This window comes from Phytophthora cinnamomi (assembly GCF_018691715.1).
Source record: "Phytophthora cinnamomi strain GKB4 chromosome Unknown Contig46, whole genome shotgun sequence".
Classification (NCBI taxonomy): domain Eukaryota; phylum Oomycota; class Peronosporomycetes; order Peronosporales; family Peronosporaceae; genus Phytophthora; species Phytophthora cinnamomi.
In genome coordinates this window covers 559,277-578,117 of record NW_027150979.1, presented here as the reverse complement: position 1 = coordinate 578,117, position 18,841 = coordinate 559,277, and the positions used below count along the sequence as shown (strand labels likewise).

At 55.5% G+C, this 18,841-nt stretch overlaps 6 protein-coding genes across 6 annotated transcripts; 3 read left to right on the top strand and 3 right to left on the bottom strand.

Moving 5' to 3' along the window:
- Nucleotides 1-3,330: 3,330 nt before the first annotated feature.
- IUM83_12758 (CMGC/CK2 protein kinase) lies at nt 3,331-4,713 on the top strand (the record flags this gene model as incomplete). The annotated part of the gene is made up of 3 exons (XM_067937402.1): nt 3,331-3,416; nt 3,642-3,779; nt 3,891-4,713. 3 exons carry the CDS (start codon nt 3,331-3,333, stop codon nt 4,711-4,713), a joined length of 1,047 nt encoding a protein of 348 aa, XP_067790408.1.
- Nucleotides 4,714-5,213: 500 nt separating this feature from the next.
- Nucleotides 5,214-5,553, bottom strand: IUM83_12757 (RIIa domain-containing protein 1; the record flags this gene model as incomplete). Its single annotated transcript, XM_067937401.1, has 2 exons — nt 5,214-5,393; nt 5,461-5,553. The coding sequence occupies 2 exons, from the start codon at nt 5,551-5,553 to the stop codon at nt 5,214-5,216; spliced, it is 273 nt and encodes a 90-aa protein (XP_067790428.1).
- Nucleotides 5,554-5,767: 214 nt separating this feature from the next.
- Nucleotides 5,768-8,497, top strand: IUM83_12756 (Zinc-binding alcohol dehydrogenase domain-containing protein 2; the record flags this gene model as incomplete). The annotated part of the gene is made up of 1 exon (XM_067937400.1): nt 5,768-8,497. The coding sequence occupies one exon, from the start codon at nt 5,768-5,770 to the stop codon at nt 8,495-8,497; it is 2,730 nt and encodes a 909-aa protein (XP_067790430.1).
- Nucleotides 8,498-8,721: 224 nt separating this feature from the next.
- IUM83_12755 (putative mitochondrial protein) lies at nt 8,722-10,799 on the top strand (the record flags this gene model as incomplete). The annotated part of the gene is made up of 2 exons (XM_067937399.1): nt 8,722-10,691; nt 10,784-10,799. 2 exons carry the CDS (start codon nt 8,722-8,724, stop codon nt 10,797-10,799), a joined length of 1,986 nt encoding a protein of 661 aa, XP_067790504.1.
- A 620-nt stretch (nt 10,800-11,419) lies between these two features.
- Nucleotides 11,420-12,478, bottom strand: IUM83_12754 (Histidine triad nucleotide-binding protein 3; the record flags this gene model as incomplete). Its single annotated transcript, XM_067937398.1, has 1 exon — nt 11,420-12,478. One exon carries the CDS (start codon nt 12,476-12,478, stop codon nt 11,420-11,422), a length of 1,059 nt encoding a protein of 352 aa, XP_067790406.1.
- Nucleotides 12,479-14,525: 2,047 nt separating this feature from the next.
- Nucleotides 14,526-18,690, bottom strand: IUM83_12753 (Nitric oxide synthase; the record flags this gene model as incomplete). The annotated part of the gene is made up of 11 exons (XM_067937397.1): nt 14,526-14,765; nt 14,855-15,380; nt 15,448-16,070; nt 16,151-16,255; nt 16,359-16,439; nt 16,863-17,062; nt 17,142-17,318; nt 17,390-17,942; nt 18,029-18,092; nt 18,171-18,319; nt 18,400-18,690. 11 exons carry the CDS (start codon nt 18,688-18,690, stop codon nt 14,526-14,528), a joined length of 3,009 nt encoding a protein of 1,002 aa, XP_067790503.1.
- Nucleotides 18,691-18,841: the final 151 nt, after the last annotated feature.

The window sequence follows — 18,841 nt, the reverse complement described above, 5'->3', positions numbered from 1 at the left end:
CAAGAATTAAATTCATGACGCCGACTGTGGTGATAAAGATGCGGTTGTACGTACGCAGCAGAAGCGATGGAGGACGTGATAAATGGGGCGTAGATTGCGGTCAAGGTAAGGTCATCGTGCCGGTTTGATTTGTATGAAAATATTCTCAGATTTGATACCGATTAGCGTGTAGTAGTGAAATAGTTGCTAACGATCAAGTAAAGTTGTATCGCTTTGTTTGTTGCTTATTCTTCTGTTTTGCTGTGCAATAGTGTACTTCATGTATTGTGCCTTTCACCTATTTTGGCAGGTGAGCTGTTAATTCCAGCGGAATTAGATCCACAAAAGGGCGACCAACGCATATTTAATGCCTAAGATTGTGAGCAATTTCCCTATCTCTCGCGAGCAGCATTTGCACACCAATCGGCAGGAATACGGCGGTCTAAGCATGGAATGGCGGGTAGGAAACCGCCAATCGCGCTGTTTTCCTCTAATGAGGGCTCGATTAGATTATTCCGCTCCAACTCAGCCTCACCATCGCCGCTCCTCGTTCGACCAAGGTGGGACAACCCTGAATTAACATGGGAATTATATAACGCGAGCCATAATTTATGGCGATAAGGGAATATATTAACGGTAAATTTATGACGGATATGTGAAAGGCACAATAAAGGTACAATTGAGAAACTTTGCCATCGTCAACGTTTTAGTTCATAGAGGGTATAAATAAACCAATAGTAATGTGATAATACAATGGTATGTAGCAAGAACTTGTATGGGGGTGGTTCTGTTCGTACTTAATAGGGTGTATTCGGTGTTCCTGCATTGTGTGTGACTTGTGATGCGATACGGGGGAGAACGCCATGGAGGCGGTGGATCTCGCAAGCCAAGTCGAGGCCGTGAAAAACAATGTAGTGTGAGATGTAGTCTTGGCAGTGTCGAAGTTCGACACTGGCAAGAGCTGCAGATCCTAAGATGGTTCCTCAGCATGTGGTTGCCACACGCGGCCATTGGGGTGTAACCAGCTCTGCCGCGCAACGACAGCGGAAGTGTTAGAGATTAAGTATGCAGAAGACAATCAGTGGCAGTGAGCACGAAGGCTCTGCTTCCCGCAAGGACACGAAGGACATAGTGTAGTTAGCTTTATCGTAGTAATGTTGATCTGAGTATTGTACCAATACAGGGACAGCTGGTGAGCGGTGGTTCCGGCACGGGGTTCTCACTCACTCGAGAACTTGACGCCTGCGGCTCAAGTGAGAAGTCCTGCGAGCCGGTTCATCGCTGTACCTGTCGTTGCGTTCTGCTTCGGCACTCACGTGTTTACCTCTCTGCCTACTTACCTACCATGACTGTGACCATACGAAGTAGTAGCAGCATGGCGCGTAATGCGCCTCATGTAGTTGCTGAGAAGACAACGAAGATGTACCTGCGTAACATTAGTCGCTACATGTTGTGGCTTTATTCGAACAAGAGAAATGTATCGAGTTACGTGTTGCTACAACAAGCTGATCCTGCGTGTGAAAGTGCAGATGGCACGGAACTAACGATTAACCGTATTCCACTGACTCGTTAGACGCTAGTTTATATCGTGCACTACAAAATTGTGATATTGCAGCGCTGGTAGAGTCACTCCGTGAAGGTGTTGGGCTAGATCAACAAATACCACAGCAGGTTGACAACAGTGTCGTTTAACCAGCTGTAACGGTTAGCAGCTTGCAACAGAGTACGAACTTCAACCTTAGTGGATCCTGTCTTACACGAGTGCCATCAGACTTTGACATCCCAAGTATGACATTGGAATGTGCTTGGGAGCAATGATGTTGTGGGGATCCAAGCGTGTACATTGGCCCATACTGCAATCGACAGTGGCAGGACTAAGATGCTTTCATATTACCGATGCATAACGCTGGAAATTGAGATTAAAATTGCCCGAAAATCTGGATTGAACACCTCACCATCGACCAGGCTCGATCGATGCTGCGTGCTGTGCTGCCGGGGTTCCCGATTAGTGATGTTGCTTCGACAAATCGACAAGCAAGCTAGAATGATCTAGCGCAGTGAAAGAGATCCTGCGTAGCCGACGCAGCGAAGTTAGTAGAAATTTAGCCTAGACACATGGCACAGCAAACCAGATGACCAGTGGTAAATAAATAGCAACCGACAGGTCCTTTCACCATTTACTCGCCTTTATACATCTGTGCGTATGGGATGCTGTACTGCCCTTGCCGCTGTGAGCCCAGCACGCTCAGCCCGTAGTCCTTGAACATGCTCGAGCTTGAGAATGCTGCTTATCGTGACCTGCGTTGGTGCGAACTGCAGGCAGAAGTCCAGCTTGGCCAAGCAGCCCAGTGCGTGGTGCGGTGTGTCTGTTCCGCGGTCATGTTGCCGTCCAAATGGCGGCGTGACGTGGTGTGGTCGCGGAGCTTCTGGGGACCGCGGGCAGATCCTGTACTTGCGCCTGTATCGACCTGGGCTGCATCTCGTGGTCGCCGGCTGGCCTCTGCGGCGTGAAGTCCGCACGGATTGTACTCTGAACTAGAGGTGATAGGGGAGTGCAGTAATGACCTCTGTTTCACTGTATTGGGCAGGTACAGACAAATTTGTAAGTCGTTCGGAATATACCCCAGACAACAATGGTTTTGTATAGATATCACGAAGTGGGTACACGGATTTGTCTGCGCAGAACGCAGAAGTTAAGCAGAAGTTTTCGACACAAAAACCATGTGCGGCGCATACATATTCAGGGGGATGTAAAATAGTCGGTTCATTTTAGAAATGACGAAGATCCATGCCTACCACGTCGTCGGAGTGCTGGTTTTCTTTATCATCAGAAGTCACCACGCCAGAATGGCGAAAGCAATGTGCAATGGTATCGGCGCTTACCTCCGCCCACGTCTCATCAATCCAGCTATTATACCAGCGTACATCGGTTGGGCGTGTGAGGTCGTATTAGGCGGAAGCTTGCGGCGGTCGTGGTGTGAAGACAGAGGTGGCCTGAATTTGGTTGGCGTTTTGGCGGGATGATTCAAACTTCGAGGGCTGGGGGTGAATGCGTGCATGTTTACGTGTACCTCCCTAACATGATTTATTCACATATCTGGGGGTATTAGCTGATCGTGTGACTAAGTTTCTCAGCGGTATCTGTACTACTAGTAGTGCACACTGTCAATTTTGGAAGGGTGCTGTAATTCGAACCGCGTGGACCGGGTCTGATTGGTGGTCAATAAAATCTTGTGATTGGTCGATAATGGTCCCTCTCTAATCTCCATACAAATCCGAAGCCCAGAAGGAAAGCGCCAGCCGCAGCCGAGCGAGAGAAGGCCAACAGGCGGCTACCAGGAGCGAGCTGCCATGAGTCGCGCCCGTGTGTACTGCGACGTGAACGAGACGCGCCCGCGCGAGTACTGGGACTACGAGACGCTGAATGTGGCCTGGGGGTGCGTGCCTGGTCTCTCTGTCTCGTGTCTGGGAGTCCCCTCCCCGCCTCCTCCCTCTCCCTCCGAAATCTTTCCCTTTGGAGGGGGAAGACGCGCTGGTTGCTGCGTGAGGAGCGTCACGCCGGCGCTTCCGGACACCGGAGGGGGCTGCTCCGTTGTCTGATCACCAGGGTGGATCGTCCCGGTGGCTAACCAACCGCCTGTGTTTGCCTGCGTTTTATACAGAGACCAAGACAACTACGAGGTGATCCGCAAGATCGGCCGCGGCAAGTACAGCGAGGTGTTCGAGGGCTACAACGTGGCCAACAACTCGCGCTGCGTCATCAAGATCCTCAAGCCTGTCAAGAAGAAAAAAATCAAACGGTGCGTCAGTCCGTGGAAGCTCGTGGAGGGGTTCTGGACATCCAGACACTGACTGTGTCGTGACTCCTTTGTGTGTTGTTATGCACCCCCTCTACTATTACCATTTGATAGTGAGATCAAGATTCTGCAGAACCTTTCGGGAGGCGTGAACATCGTGCAGCTGCTGGACGTGGTGCGCGACCCGCAGTCCAAGACGCCCAGTCTGGTGACCGAGTACGTGAACAACACGGACTTCAAGACGCTGTACCCGACGCTGAGCGACTTCGACATCCGCTACTACTTGTTCGAGCTGCTTAAGGCTCTGGACTATTGTCACTCGAACGGCATCATGCACCGCGACGTCAAGCCGCACAACGTCATGATCGATCACGAGAAGCGCCAGCTCCGTCTGATTGACTGGGGTCTCGCCGAGTTCTACCACCCTGGCCGTGAGTACAACGTGCGCGTGGCTAGCCGCTACTTCAAGGGGCCGGAGCTGCTTGTTGACATGCAGGAGTACGACTACTCGCTGGACATGTGGAGTCTGGGCTGCATGTTCGCGGCCATGATCTTCCGCAAGGAGCCGTTCTTCCACGGCCACGACAATTGCGACCAGCTGGTCAAGATCGCCAAGGTGAAGGGCACGGACGAGCTCTTCGACTACCTGACGACGTACGACCTTGAGCTGGACCCGCAGTACGACGGTATCCTGGGCACGCACACGAAGAAGCCGTGGGAGAAGTTTATCACACAAGAGAACAAGCACTTGGTTTCGCCTGAGGCCATCGACTTCCTGGATGGCTTGCTGCGTTACGACCACCAAGAGCGACTAACAGCAAAGGAGGCCATGCAGCACGCGTACTTCCAGCCCGTGCGCGATGCGGCCGAGCAGAAGCTGCGTGGTGGAGCGCATCACACCGACGAGATCACCAGCGTATCGGACTCGAGCGCGTAAACTGCGAGCGCGTGATAAGGCCAAACCCCCTCGTTCCGAGAACAGGAGGAACTTGAGAGAGAACACAGCTGGATGCTGCTGTGGAGGAGGTGCTGAATGCATTTTGAGCGATCAGTGACAGCAGTCAGTCATTGATCGGCTCTGCAAGATGCAGCCTCCGCCAAAGTAGCGGGATGGGAAGAGGAGCGAGCGGGGCCTAGATAACAGAGCGAGAACACAATACAAGGACATGTCACGCCAAGTAGCGAGAGCGCGAAGGGTTACCTGTGCGGATAACGAGACTGGCGAGGCAGGATGGATACGTTCGCCTTCTTTGAATTTTGACGGCGTGATAGGAGGTGGTAGCGTGAGTGCGGCGGTGTAACGTGTATAGGAAGCCTTTACTTTTCCATACACCAGGCTTTCATATTGCATCCAGCGCGTTTGTCGGGGGCCGTAAACGCGGCCGAGCTGCTGCAAAGGATTCGTCGTCGCATTACCTCCTGGTTGTCCATTGAGCTCTATTCCTTCGCGTCCAGGTCTTGGTGGATGGCTGCGCGGTCCCTCGAGAAAAACTGGTACGCGTAAGTGTTGGGATTGGCCGGTCGGTTTCGGAGAATGCCGCGCACCAAGGCTCGCATGAGCTTAGCCACGTCCGGGTGGTCTCGCAGGTACTGCTCATTATCCATGCGGATCATCACCTGCGCAGTCGCAGCGAGGTGAGCGCCGACTTCCAGCAAGCAATACTCGCATCAATGGCTGTCCAACCTTGGCTTCATTTAGCGCCGACAATTGCTGAGGGGTCAGCACCTGCATCCTGCCCACAGGCGCCACGGCCACGCCAGCTTCCGCTTCCTCCATCGTAGCAGCTCGCTTTGGCTCGCGTCGTTTCGGTGTCGCCGCTGTGTGGCGTACACAAACCTGGGCATACTCAATCCTAGTGAAAAATCGGACCACTGCCCACCGCTCACTCAACCAGGGAGCAGCGCATCAAAGCGCAAAGCTCCACGAGGTCACCACCAGACCCGTCAGCACAGCGACGGTAGCGGCGTAGACCCTTCCCTCCAGTTGAATCATGTGGCGTGCCTGTCGTGTAGCTGCGCTCCGCCACCTGCGCAGCGAGGCCGCTCGCCTTCCTGTTGCCCGCGCGCCGCTGGCGCTGCAGCAGTTGGGCAGCGCCAAGTGCCACTTCACCAGCATCGCCGGTGTGGATCGCGAGCTGCTGCTCACCCGCTCGGCGCGCGATCTACGTGACGAGCTGGGCAACGGTCAGCTCGGTCTTGTGGCCAAGGCGCTCAGGGGTGAGCTGTCGGCCGCCGTCGCGCGCGAAGACGTCACCAGCGACGAGATCATCGACTTGTTCACGGCGGCCCAGAAGACGCGCGCCGTGACCGTCATGCTGGACGCCTTCGATTTCCTGGAGAACAAATTCCCGTCGCACATCAACTTCGCCGTATACGGGGAGGTGTTCCGCATCTTGCAGCGCAAACACAACGCCACGCGCCTCATCGAGATCTACGAGAACGCCAAGCCGCGCTTCAAGGCGGTGCCGGAGATGATCTATCGCTTCGGTATCGTGGGGTACCTGCAGAATGACGACATGGACGCGGCCGTCAAGATCTGGCAGGAAATGACCGATGCCGGCCATGAAACCACTAACGAGATCACGTCGCGACTCATGATGGCGTATGCGCGCAGGGGTGACGTCGAGAAGGTGCAGGAACTGTACGAGTCGGTGGACCCTCAGATCGGCTACTGGCACGAGTCATGCATTGATCGTGTCATCCTGAGCATGGGTATCATTGAACAACCTGCCAAGTCCTTCGAGTTCTACAGCAACTCTAGCATGAAGCTGAACGGTGGTACACTTATTGCGCTGCTGAGCGTTTGCAACAGCAACAACTGCAAGCAGCAGGCTTCGGACATCTTGGCAAACCGCAAAAAGTTTGACTTGCGTCTTGATGCTCGTGGATACAACCGTATCATGATGACCCTGGAGACCCTGGAACGCAACGACGAGATTAAGGAGATTCTGGAGGAAATGGTTGAAAACAACGTGCGATTTGACACCAGAACGAGCAACATCATCGAGCGTAACGCCGAGTTTCTCAAGGACACAAAGTTCGTTGCTGATCCCACCAAGAGTAAGGCAGCAGGCTTTACGTTAAGCCCGCGCATTCGCGAAATGCTGTCACAAGGACAAGCGAGCGACGCGGCGGCCTTAGTCGACTCCATTGCGAAACCGGTGGAGGAATCCCAACTGTCGGAAGATTTTGACGGCGAAATCCCTGAAGGTGCCCTGTTTGTGAGTCCTTCTGTGGCCAGAGACGCGGTGCGTGCGTACATTCAGACGAACCAGCACGAGAAGGTGAGCGCTCTGGTGAAGGGATTTTCTGTGGTTCCCGGAAAGTATGCCTATGCTCTGGCTGAGGTCATCACTCATTACCTGAGGTTGAAGAACAAGACCGGCGACGAACTGAGCTACATGGCCGGCAAGGCAATGCTATTCCAAGGTATTCAGGTTTACCGCGTGGACGACATGTTGACTCTATTCCGTCGCTTTCACGATGCCGACGCCGCCGTAGAGCTATTCGACCAAGTGCTTGCTACGTATTGGGGCAAAGATGGCAACAATGACCCCACACCCGCTGTTGACGATGACGAGGAGAACGAGGATGAAGTGACCAAAAATTCGAGGCAGACGCGCTTTGTGAACTTCAATATCGGCAAGGTGATCAACTTGGTTCTGCAGACGCTGGCAGAGAGTGGCAGGGTTACGGAGGCACTCGATACCTTAACCAAGATGGAGAAGTGCGACCTGAAGACCACTCCAGCTAACTACGTCACCATTCTGAGCTCAATGCGTAAATACTTGCGAAACGCTAACCACAAGGACAGGAACCAAAAGGTGTTGTACGACATTACCAGTTTCCAGACAGTGCTGAATGACCTCAAGAGTAGTGGCTTGAAGGTGAACCGGGCTGTTGTGGGTTATCTGTGCCCCGCTTACGTTGGTGCCAGCAAGCAGCAGCGCCTGGAGCTTCTGGAGGCTTTTGCCGAAGCTCAGAGCGACCCGAACGATACCTATATCTTGCCACACCTTTGCTACGAGACGTTGCTGACGTTCACGGCACAAGAGGGTAACATTGCGGAGGTGAAGGCGTTGTACGAAGAAGCGGTTAATTCCTTGAGCGACAAGGAGAATCTTGGTGTGCCGCGCGGCTGGGTAACTATTGTGATCTCGAAGCTTGCCAAGGATGGCTACGTTGAAGAAGCCGAGCAGTTCACGAAGGCGATGCCCGAGGTGTGCGGTGGATATACCTATCGAGCTACGGTGGCCGTATTGCGCAGTGCTATGGAAGCACAAAAGGTGGATATTGTCGACAGCATGGTCGCCCTCTTGGAAGAACGGGATTTCAATGTCGGACTGGCGGATGCCTACAACTTGGTGCACTTGGCCCGCCAGAAGGACCTCCCCATGAAGGCGTTTGACATCATTCGTCTTTTCGAGAAGGGCAACCTGAAGGAGGTGGCTCCTGCCGAGAATGGCAAGGGCAACTTGGAGGCCGCCTACTTCCGGCGCCAGGGAGGCGACGTCCACGCGCTGCGTAAGGTGAAGACCATGTACAGCGTGGCCCTGAAGACGTGCGAGAAGGACGGACTCTGGAAGCAGGTACTGGTGCTTCGCGACCGGATGACGACCCTGCTGGGACAGGAGGCTATGGACGAGATCACTGCGAGTATGGTTGCGTCGCAGCAGAAGCACTGGGAGCGCAAGGAGAAGAAGGCGGATGAGGAGGAGTAGACCAATAGACAAGACAGCTTTGGCCCTCATCACGTAGGCCATCGGGTAGGTGAGGAGAAGAACGGGAGCTAGTGCAAAGTCAGCTAGAGATTTAAAAAGAAAAACACGATAAACAAACAGAAAGTGTATCGCCGCCGTCCTTACGAAAGACACACGAAGTGAGTCCCTCAAGTGACCACCTAGCCCACTCCGTCGTCTGATTGGCTAATTTTCTACAAAGTTCCATGTGGCACCGACTGGCGAGGAGCTCGGCGGCAGTGACTCGCCGCTCGCCGGTGGCGCCTCGTGCGGGCGTTCTCGGTGCTCGGACGCGCCGTCCGCTACCGCTGCCATGTCTCCAGTATCTGCTTGCATCAAGCCGGCCGTTTACTTCGGGCCCCAGTGCTCGCAATGGCTCGCGCGTCAATGGAATCAAAGTACGCGACATCGAGCTGCGCGAGTTGGTGCGGCGGCCGTGGGTCGAGATGCAGGAGTATTACGGGCCTGCGGAGATGTCCAAGGTGCGGCAAACTCTACCCCTGGTCTGGGAGGCGCTCAGCGGCGACGCGGCCATTACAAAGGTGGCCCCGGAGATCGCCGAGGACTTCTACGAGGCTGCGCGACTGTGTCGACTCGGCAAGCTTCAAGGCGCCGTCTTCAGCTACCTGGAAATTCATTATCTGGAGCGCGTGAGGTTCGAGATGTACGGCCAAATGTTCAACATGCTCACATATTTTAAGAACCCGCAGAGGATGCGTGAGATTTTCGAGCGTGCCATGACCAGATACGACCCTGAACATGGTCAGGTCCCGCCTGAAATCATCTACCGGTTTGGGATTAGCGCCGCTATCGCGCTCGAGGACTACTTGGGAATGAAGATGCTCATGCGCGAGATGGAAACGAAGGGCGTTAAGCCTTCGGTCGAAATTGTCAGCCGCGTGATGGTCGCCCAAGCTCAAAATGGCGATGTGAAGACCGTGTTGGCAGCCGCGGAAAAACTGAACCCACAGGATAAACGGAAATGGCATGAGGCTGACATGAACCGCATTATCACGAGTTTGGGAATCGCGGGAGAGCCTGACGCGGCTTTCGACTTCTACCGCAAGTCTCAAATCCGCTTGTCCGCGCAGACGTGCATGAAGTTGATGCTGGTGTGCCGCGCAAACTCACGGCCAAAACACGCACTTGCAATTTTGGCTAACCGTCGTCGCTTTGGCCTAAAGATGCAGCCGCTGCAGTATCCAACGATGCTGGAGATCATTGAGGAACTGGGCATCGGGGGCGCGCCTACGAATGAAATGGCGCTCATTCTCAAAGAAATGCGCGACAATGGTGTGCAATTTAATGACCGCGTGCATGCCCTTATCGCTCGTAACCAGCAGCATCTGCACGGCACACCGTTCATGTTGATACCGTCAATATCCGGTGTCGGGGATGGAAAGGAAGGGGAAGTGGAGCTTGGCAATCAAAAACGGACAAAAGAGGCAGACAAGCCGCTACTTCGCGAGCTGCTTGACTCGCGCAAGTTTGCCCAGGCTGCTGCTATCGTGAACTCGTACTTATTGCCGGTGATCGACGATATGATGTCTGGAGATAGAATGAAGGAGGCTAATGCTCCTGGCGAAGAGCCAACTATTGTCCCAGCCTGGCTAGCAGATATGGCGATTGAGGCCTACTCGCAGAACCAAGAGATTACCAAAGTTCGCTCTTTGCTACGTGGATTCCTCTGTGTGCGTGGGGATTTCAAGTATGCTCTGTCACGCATAGTCGGCCTATATGGCGGTAAGGGCAAGCAGCGAGACAGTCGTATGGTGTACGAGGCCTTCTTGGCTATGCAAGTCCAGGGCTTTCGGATTTATCGTGTCCGAGATGCGCTTACTCGCTTTAAGCAATATCAAGATGCAAAAGCTGCGCTCGGCCTTCTGAAGCAGGTATCGGGGCAGATCGCTGAAGCTCTGGAAGCCTCGAACGGGATTGAAAATGCCGCGAAGCATCAAGAAGATTTTATGCGATCCCTAGAGAGAGCTCGTGAGGTCAATTTCGATCCAGTACGCACGGTGCGTGACGTGCTGCGAATCCTCTTAGCTTCGCAAGAGCTGGGCATGGTTGTCGTCGCGCTGGACCAACTTGAGTCGGACGGAATACCCGTCCGATCACTTGACTATGAAACAATCTTTGGCGCCATGAGCAAAGCCATCAGCACGGACGATGGAATGTTTTCAGCGGATGACTTTATGGAGATCTGGGAGGACATGCGCCGGCGCAATGTCGCACCTAACAAGGCTGTGCTACGCCTGGTGATACCAGTGCTTTGCGGAAATGAAATGGACGACATTGGGGATACAAGGAAACGGAGGCAGGCTGCCGTCATCGAAGGCTACCACCAGGCTGCAAGGGATCGTCGTGATAACTACGTGCTGCCAGTCGCTAGCTTTTCGATGCTACTGGAAGCTGCCGCTGAGACGGGAAGCATGGAGGATGTGGATGCAATCCATGCTGGCGCAGTAAGGGCGCTCGGCGCCACCATGAACAAACGGCACCTGAATCCCGCTGGGCACAGCAACATCCTGGCTGCATGGCAAGCGATCAAATTGGAGAAGGCGGCAGCTGAGAGCGGCGCTCCTCAAAGGCGCACCGACAACGCTGCGATCTTGCACTAGGAAACTTATGAGCCGGCGGTAACTGCAAAGCGTGGGGCCTTCACGCTCAGCTGAAAGCAAGCGGGCACACCGGAACGAAGGCCGTCAACGGGATTTGTAGTGGGGGGCACACTCAACGAAAACTAAGGCGTAGTAGAGGATGCAAAAGAGCCTCGACTGATAAGAGAATGATGAGAGAATAGTCGATCTTCCTGCACTCAGAAGATGCCGTTGGTTGATGGTGGTGACGAGCACCTTAAATAGTGAGGAGGCGAGCCCGCCTCCTTCTCTACATACGACTAAGTTAACCCAGGCTTTCGACGGACGTCAAGACCATGGATCCGTCCGAGTGGACCTCGCTGCCGCAGGGTGGGTGGCTCGCGTGGTGCCTCCGACGGCGCTCGTTCCTCTGCGTGACCGACTCGACCGTCGATGCGTCGCTGCCGCGCTGCTTGCGACTGCGAAGACCGAGACGGGTCATGACCTCGTCGAACGAGCGGCACCACCAGGTCTCCGTGCGGTACTTGATGGAGCCGACGCAGCCGAAACGGCCGTCGCGCGTGCGGAAGGCGTGCATGTGCACGTGGTCGATGCTGTTGAACGGAGGCGAGTGGAACGCGAACTTGAAGTCCGCCTCTGAGTCGTCGTCATTGTCCGTGCAGTCCTCGGCGGCGTCGTGGGCCCTCTCTGCCTTTGAAGGGGCCAGCACGACTGAAGGGCGTGGCATCTCGCGAAGCACCATGGCGGCGACCTCGCGCATGCGGCGCAGCAGCGCCGCGTCGTCGGGCGTGAGCTTGTTCACGTTGCGGATGTGGCGGCGCGGCACCACCAGAATGTGGCTGACCACCACGGGGGCCAGCGGGCGGAAGACAACCACGTCCTCGTCCTCGTACAGGAAGGGCTCGTCGCCCGACTCGAGAATCTCGCAGAAGCGGCAGGAGACCAGTGCGCCGTCGAGTCCGTACGTAACGCCCTTCCGGGCAACGGAGAAGGCTGAGGAAGTGGACGAGGACGAGGAAGCTGAAGATGGTGACGAACACGGGGACGAGCTGTTCTGGCGGCGCTTGAGCAGGGATCGACGCGGCTTAATAGAGACGGGGGACATGTCCTCCGTGTCGGACCACGAGTGGTTGGTGGTGTCCGCGGCGCCCGTGCTGCGTCCGGGCGTGGGGTCGCTGACGCGCGAGGGCAACTTGGCGTCGGGCTCGCTGCCGAGCTGCTCGGGCGCCTCCGCCGCCTCCTGTTCGGGCGCTGACGCGTGGAAGTGCGGGAGACATGCGCGCAGGCGCTTCCGGAGCCGCGCCTTCTTGGGCTTGGCGCTGCTGCTGCTGTTATTGCTGCTCACCGACATGACCGAGAGCATCGAGACCGTCCTGACCTGAGCGGTGCAAACTGAAAAGTGGGCTCTCCCGGGGCAAAGCGACAATGGCGCCTGCCTCAGCGCGCCGCCTGCTCGCTCTTCCTCCCTGCAGTTACCCGCCGTGGGACTCGGACGACCAAATGCAGAATGTTCAGCGCGGCGCCCCGCTCAGGGATAGACAAGATCAAAGATGAGATGGAAAAGCGCGCAGCGACGGGCCGAATGGGCCAATCCATTTGGTCGGCCCATTTCTCAGGCCGTACGATCACATCGGCTGGTGGTCTGTATCGCGAGTGCCCGCCATCAGCGAGCTACACGTGTTGTCCTTCGACTCGAAAAATGGAGGCACAGCCTTTTGCTTTTCGACCTCCAAGTCGGCAAGCGTACGGTACAAACAACAACGACGACGACGTCTTACAATCCCCGCACGCGGTGCAAAACCCAAGCAGCCGGATAGTACAGCCAAAACCATGAAATTGGCTGCACCTCACTGAGGTGTCATCAGAGACAAAGCATACTCGTTATTAGCGGCTTGCAGGTGCCTGCAACTCTCGAGCATAGCATGACAAGATTCATGTCTACCCATCCATAATATGGTATTGGGGGTAATAGCATCATTAAGCCGGAAACGGCACACTGTTTTAGCTTAACCTTTTTGCTAACTTTCTGTATAGAAGGCCTGCTAGAACTGAGAGCATACGCGGATATACATATTCGGCCAGCCCTCAATGTACATGTAGAAGCAGGTATATACTTAGGACACAGTAGAACCACAAACTGCCAGCCTACACAGCTTCCTCAGAGCTTCAGATAAACAATTGCCTGTTTGTTCATTCCAGCAGATTGCGTGAAGTTGTCCTTCCCTTTGTTCATTTCAAGCAGATGGCTCTGAAACAATACCCAAGTATGAAAAGCTGCAGCTACAAGCAAACCCACCTCATTGCACTTTCCCTTCGAGACAAGCCTAACACCGTCCTTCGCGACAAACCAGCTTCCTGCATATGGCGGCTGAAAATTGCAATTTGCAAGAATGAGGTAAGCAGGTGGCAGCGTTGCTTGGCGGCTTCGACGATCTTCTTATTAGTACGTATAAGAGGTGGAAGTCGTGGCTGGAGCTGCCATCTGCCGAGCCAAGTGTACCATCCAAAGGGAGGTCGACCACGTGTATTGGCTGTTGGCTTCCCAGCAGGCAGGCTTTGGTAGTAGCCTCGATGTTAGCCTCGCCGTTAGCGCTGAACTGACTTTGGGCAATTTGGGCTCGGCGAAATTGGGCAGGCCCATTGAGACAGGGCCGTTTACGGGCGCCCTAGCCTCAGCTAGCGGTAAGACTCGCTGAACTTTCGCTGCGGGCGCTGATTGGCCGGCGTCCGTGATTGCAGGACGGCATTCGAGCTCGGATCAATCGGCACTCAGACGGCGGCGCTGCCTGCTGTTCCGCTTGGCGGCGCGTGTTGAGTCACTGTTGACCGAGGTGAGACGGAGCCGCCGCAGCTTGCGTCGCTTCAAGCGACTCGCTTGCGCTTCTTGTGAGCCGAGCATCCATTGGCCGCTTGGATGCCATCCAAGCAGCAGCGGCAGCGATCCCGACGTAGGAGTGGGGGCAGGCTTGCGGGCCGCTGCCCCAGCGGCAGCAAATGATCGCTTGCAGGCTGCAAGTTGCAGCTGAGCTGGGCCTTCGGCCGAAAATTAAGCTAACGTTAACGAGCCGTTCGCGAGAAATGTCACCCGGTTGCTTGCTTGGGCTGGCCGGCCGTGGGCACTTAGAGCGAGCCCTGAAGGGTGGCAGGCAGGGATGGCACGGAGCCCCTGTGCGCAACGTGTATGACGTGGCGACAGAGCGAAAAGCAAGCTGTCTATTGTATTACGGTGCTCCAACTTGGAGCCTCCAAACTCTCTTACGTGAGCCGGACGCGGGGTCAACTTCACTTTGCAAAGACGCGACGGGCTGGTCCGTCTCAAGTGTACAACTTAAGTCAAGTCGCAGGGCGGAATGACAACCGGCCGATCGATCGAGCGGCCACTGCTGTTCTTCGTCGCCGCCGCTACTGTATTACCAGAGCTCCGTGACGATTAGCTGGCCCGCCAGCTTCTGCGCCACGACATGCTCGGCGTCTTGCTGTGTCGCGAGCGTGCCGTCTGAGTACTCCGGGTGCCGGAGCAGAGCCGCGGCGATGGCCTTCTTAACGGCGCGGCCCATGGCCAAGCTGCCGCACACGTAGATGTAGCCTTCGTTCACGAGCAGGTGGCGCGCCACGAGCTCGCTCTGGTCCAGCAGTGCGTCTTGGACATACTACCAAGTACAAAAGAACGAGTGCCAACGCGCGTTAGTTGAATATGCTTGGAGGGGGCTACTCGCAACTGCTGCGACATAATACGCACCCGCTTTGGCCTCCCGTCGTCGCCGGAATACTCTACATGCAGCTGGTCTAGTACGCCCGAGTCCCGAGCACTCTCGAACTCCGCCGCATACAGGAAGTCCACGCTCTTCTCTCGGCAGCCGTAGAATAGATATGCGGGCCGGTGCTGGTGGGGCGAGGTGTCGTGTTCGTGCTCAAGGTCTTGCAAAAATGCGCGGAACGGCGCGATCCCAGTGCCAGCGCTGATGAGCATGATCGGCCGGTGATCCTGGAACGGGAACACGAATGAAGACTGGTAGAACGACGCGCGGATGCTGTCGCCCGGCTTCAGCATCGCAAGATAGCTAGAACACCGTGGAAGCGGCCGCGCGTCCGTCTTCCGCAGACCCAGCGTGATCGAGACGGTGTCAGGCACGAACTGCCGAGACGATGAAACTGTATAATATCGTGGCGCATTGGACGGCGCGATCTGGAAAAACTCGGCGAAGCTCAAGCGCACCGAGGGGAAGCGATCAAAAATGTCGGCGATGGTCGCGTGCTGGTGGGGTCTACGCGGATCAAGACAGGATATTAGTACTAAGGTACTTAAATGAGCAAGAAATAACTCACTCTTACCTTTCGGACTGGATGGCTTCAGCTGTTTGGGGCGCCATCAGCGCTGCAATGTCGTTTTCATCTGAAGCGTACGCAGCGAGACTGCGTAGAAAGCTGGGACGTGGAGTCGAGACCAGGTCGAACGTCCATGCCAGCGCATCGCGCACAGTTCCAGCCTGAGCAAATGGACGCTGCGCCTGGGCTTGTTGTTGAAGCAGAGACTTCTGCTGACCATCATCCTCCGCGTCGGCAAGGAGATCAGCAGTGAAAACAACTTCGGGGTCCTCCACGTGCAGGTGAACCAGCATCCGTTCCACCTCTGACAGGTCATTTGGAACGTATACGCCGATGTTGGAAGCCTGCTCGCTCACAAGTTCCTTTTGGTCCTCACGGATATGCAGGTCAATGTGGCGTACCGACCGCCACGCCCCGTCAGTAGTTTGGTGCGGCGCGCTGATCACTTCGTTCGCAGCGACTTCGAACACCGGTCGATCGGCTTCTGCAAGCAATTCTCGACGTGTATCTGATAGCTCTTTGTCGTCCTTGCTCGAGTAGAATGACAGATCGTACTTTGGTGCAGGAGCTTCAGGTTTCTCCCTTTGTTTTTGACTTCGAAGACTGAGCTCGTACTCCAAGAGCTTCTCCTGGACATAGGCACGTGTGCGAGGACGTACAAGAGTCAGCTGAGTATTCCCATGCAAGATCATCTGCAACACCAACCAACCTGATAGACTAGGAGCACGCAATTGGGGCAATCCAAGTGGCAGCACTCGTCGTCCTTAGGCTTTTCAGGAGGAGTCAAGGGACCTACCGGCACGAATCGCTCAGGCTAATCGCGAACGTAGCAGCAAACAGTCGTCGCAACAATAGCGGAGTAACGTCAGCATCAATACGTATACATTACGCACAGCATCGCACTCGGGTGCACGCACATTCTCGTTTCGACGCTTGAGTGCCATTTCTCGCTCGAACTCCATGAAGGCGTCCATGCCGCCGCTCAGGAACCGCCGTTGCTGTTGTCGAGGGCCACACCCATTGGCTAAAAGTACAGAGCCCCCACTGCCATAGAGGCTGGCTGTGTGGTACGCGCAGAAGCGCCCGCGGCGAAGCACTCTCGTCGCCAGCATGACCAGGTCTTCGCCACCCCACGATTAGGAGTCGTAATTTACGGCTTCTGTTTGAGAATATGTACCGAAATTGCGGTACACGTACGTCAGCAGACTGAAAATAGGTTGAAGTCACATCTACTGTTTGAGCAGCATTGCAACATATTTACGATGCAGCAGGATGCGAGCTTATTTTATCGCTCCATTCTACAGTGGCGCCACGGTTTGCGATCAGAGTTAAGGAAGAAGGGAGACGGTTTCGTCGCCGGGGCGCGCTTGACGCTGCCGGTTGCGGCGAGCCTTAGCACGTAGGGCGAGAAGGCCAGCAACGCCGACCAGACCCAAGAGCAGGCAGCTCCCGATATAGTCGGACGCCTTGAATCGTGTCTCGCCATCCGCCTTCGTCGTCATCAAACTCGAGGAAGGGTGGCTCTTGCTGTTCTTCTTTTTGGGCAGCTTGCAGTCATGCTCCGTGCGTGCGTTGCGCGCGAACTCGAAGGCCTTTGAGAATTCTTCGATGTCACACAGGGCTGCGGTGGCACAAAAAATAGCGAGAGCGTGAGCGCATATCACCCCACATCAAGTAGCAGAGATGTATGCGTCACGTACTGTCGTGGCAGTCAGGGAGCTGTTGAGTCTCGCCGTGAAAGATCATTCGAACAGCGTGGGAACCACTCTTGGTTTTGTAAACTTCAATCACCAGCATGCCGGCGTAGGGAGTCCAGGTGCGATCCCAGTTCTCCTTAACTGAGGCAGCCAGGAACGGCATAATGGTTGAGTCGTGAGCTGCAGTGGGGAAACGAAACATGTTAGCAACGAGCCTAAGGTCAACAGCGAGCGGTTCAAGTCGTTCGTACCCATAGTGACGGATAGTTTGTACGCGTCCGAGTCACCATTCAGCACGCTATCTAGCCGCGTGAGCATATCGTGGGCAAGCGGCTGCATAGCAACCTTTGCGTACCACGAATCATTGTACGTGAGGAAGATACCCTGGCGCACTTCGACTTCGTGGTAGGTCTTGGTGAAGGTCTCCTCGTCGATACCCGCCGGCAGCTCAAGATCGTTGCAGCGGGCGGTGCTGAGGCACTCCAACGCTGATCCCCACGAGAAATTTCCCACTAGGTCATGAAAGTGGTGTTCGATCTCGACGGTGGCCGGGTCTCGGAGGTGGTTCCAGAATTCTGGCGACTCGTTGGAAAGTTGTCCGATGTGTCCCATGAACGGGCAAATGTTCTCGTTGGCGTTGATGTAGTCCACAGAGATATCTGCCACATCCCAGGACAGCATGCGGTGAAGCTCAAGTGACAGTGTTCCGTCGACAGGGAAGAGTCCGTCAATTAGAGCCTGGCCAGACCCCAACGTTCTCTCTTGGTCGTCACTGCGTAGATAAATCTCGTTCAACTCGAGATGCTAGCATAGGTATAGCGAGTCCACACCGGTCAGCACAAAACCATGGTTCAGACTATAGCGTCTTGCTCGAACCGAGCGCGACTTACCGACAAGTTCGCAGTGGGGAAGAGCTTCAGCGGGCCACCGCCCACGTAGGCGTCACGAAGAAACCTGCGCAATGATGCACGTAAGAGAATGTTAACATAGCTGCGGGCGGATAGTACACGCAACTCAAGCGCGTTGACGCACTCTCCGTTGGTCTTGTGTTGCTGGCGTCCCAGCTGGAGCAAACCCCCGATGACGCAGTCTCCCTTGAGGATGTTGTGTCCACCCATGTACGATTTGCGGTACAAGCGTCCAAAGCCCTTCGACTTCTCTTTCGGGTTAATGTCCTGGGACTACACAACGTAGTGCACCGGCGTCAAAACTACCATCCAATGCAGGAACTAAAAGTCAATACGAGCCGCTTGCCACGTACTGAGACGGAGGTGGTGGTGCAGTCCCACTCGGCGTCCATGGGGTTGTGTTTGTGCGAGTCCCAGCAGAAGAGCTTCGCGTAGGGCGCGCGGGCGCCATGGCGGGCGATGATCTGCACTTGCTCGAGCGACTCCACGAGCTCCGCCTGCTCCGGGGTGAGCGGCGGGATGCGCGTGGCCTCGATGCCCTCCATGGCGTTGCAGTAGCGGTGCGGCGCCCAGCCGTCGTACGGGCCGGCCGCCACTGCCGCGGGGAAGGCCGCCGCAACGGCGAGCAGCAAAGCGAGGTGCATCTTCAGGGAGAGAGTCGGGGCCACGGCGCGAGTCTCGTTCTGCGGTAACGACCGTCGCTTTGAATCTTGGATCCGTTGAACAGCGCCGACCAATCAGCGGCTCGCTGACGTACCCATCTTCAAACGGAGTGGTCCACGTAAAAATGGACCC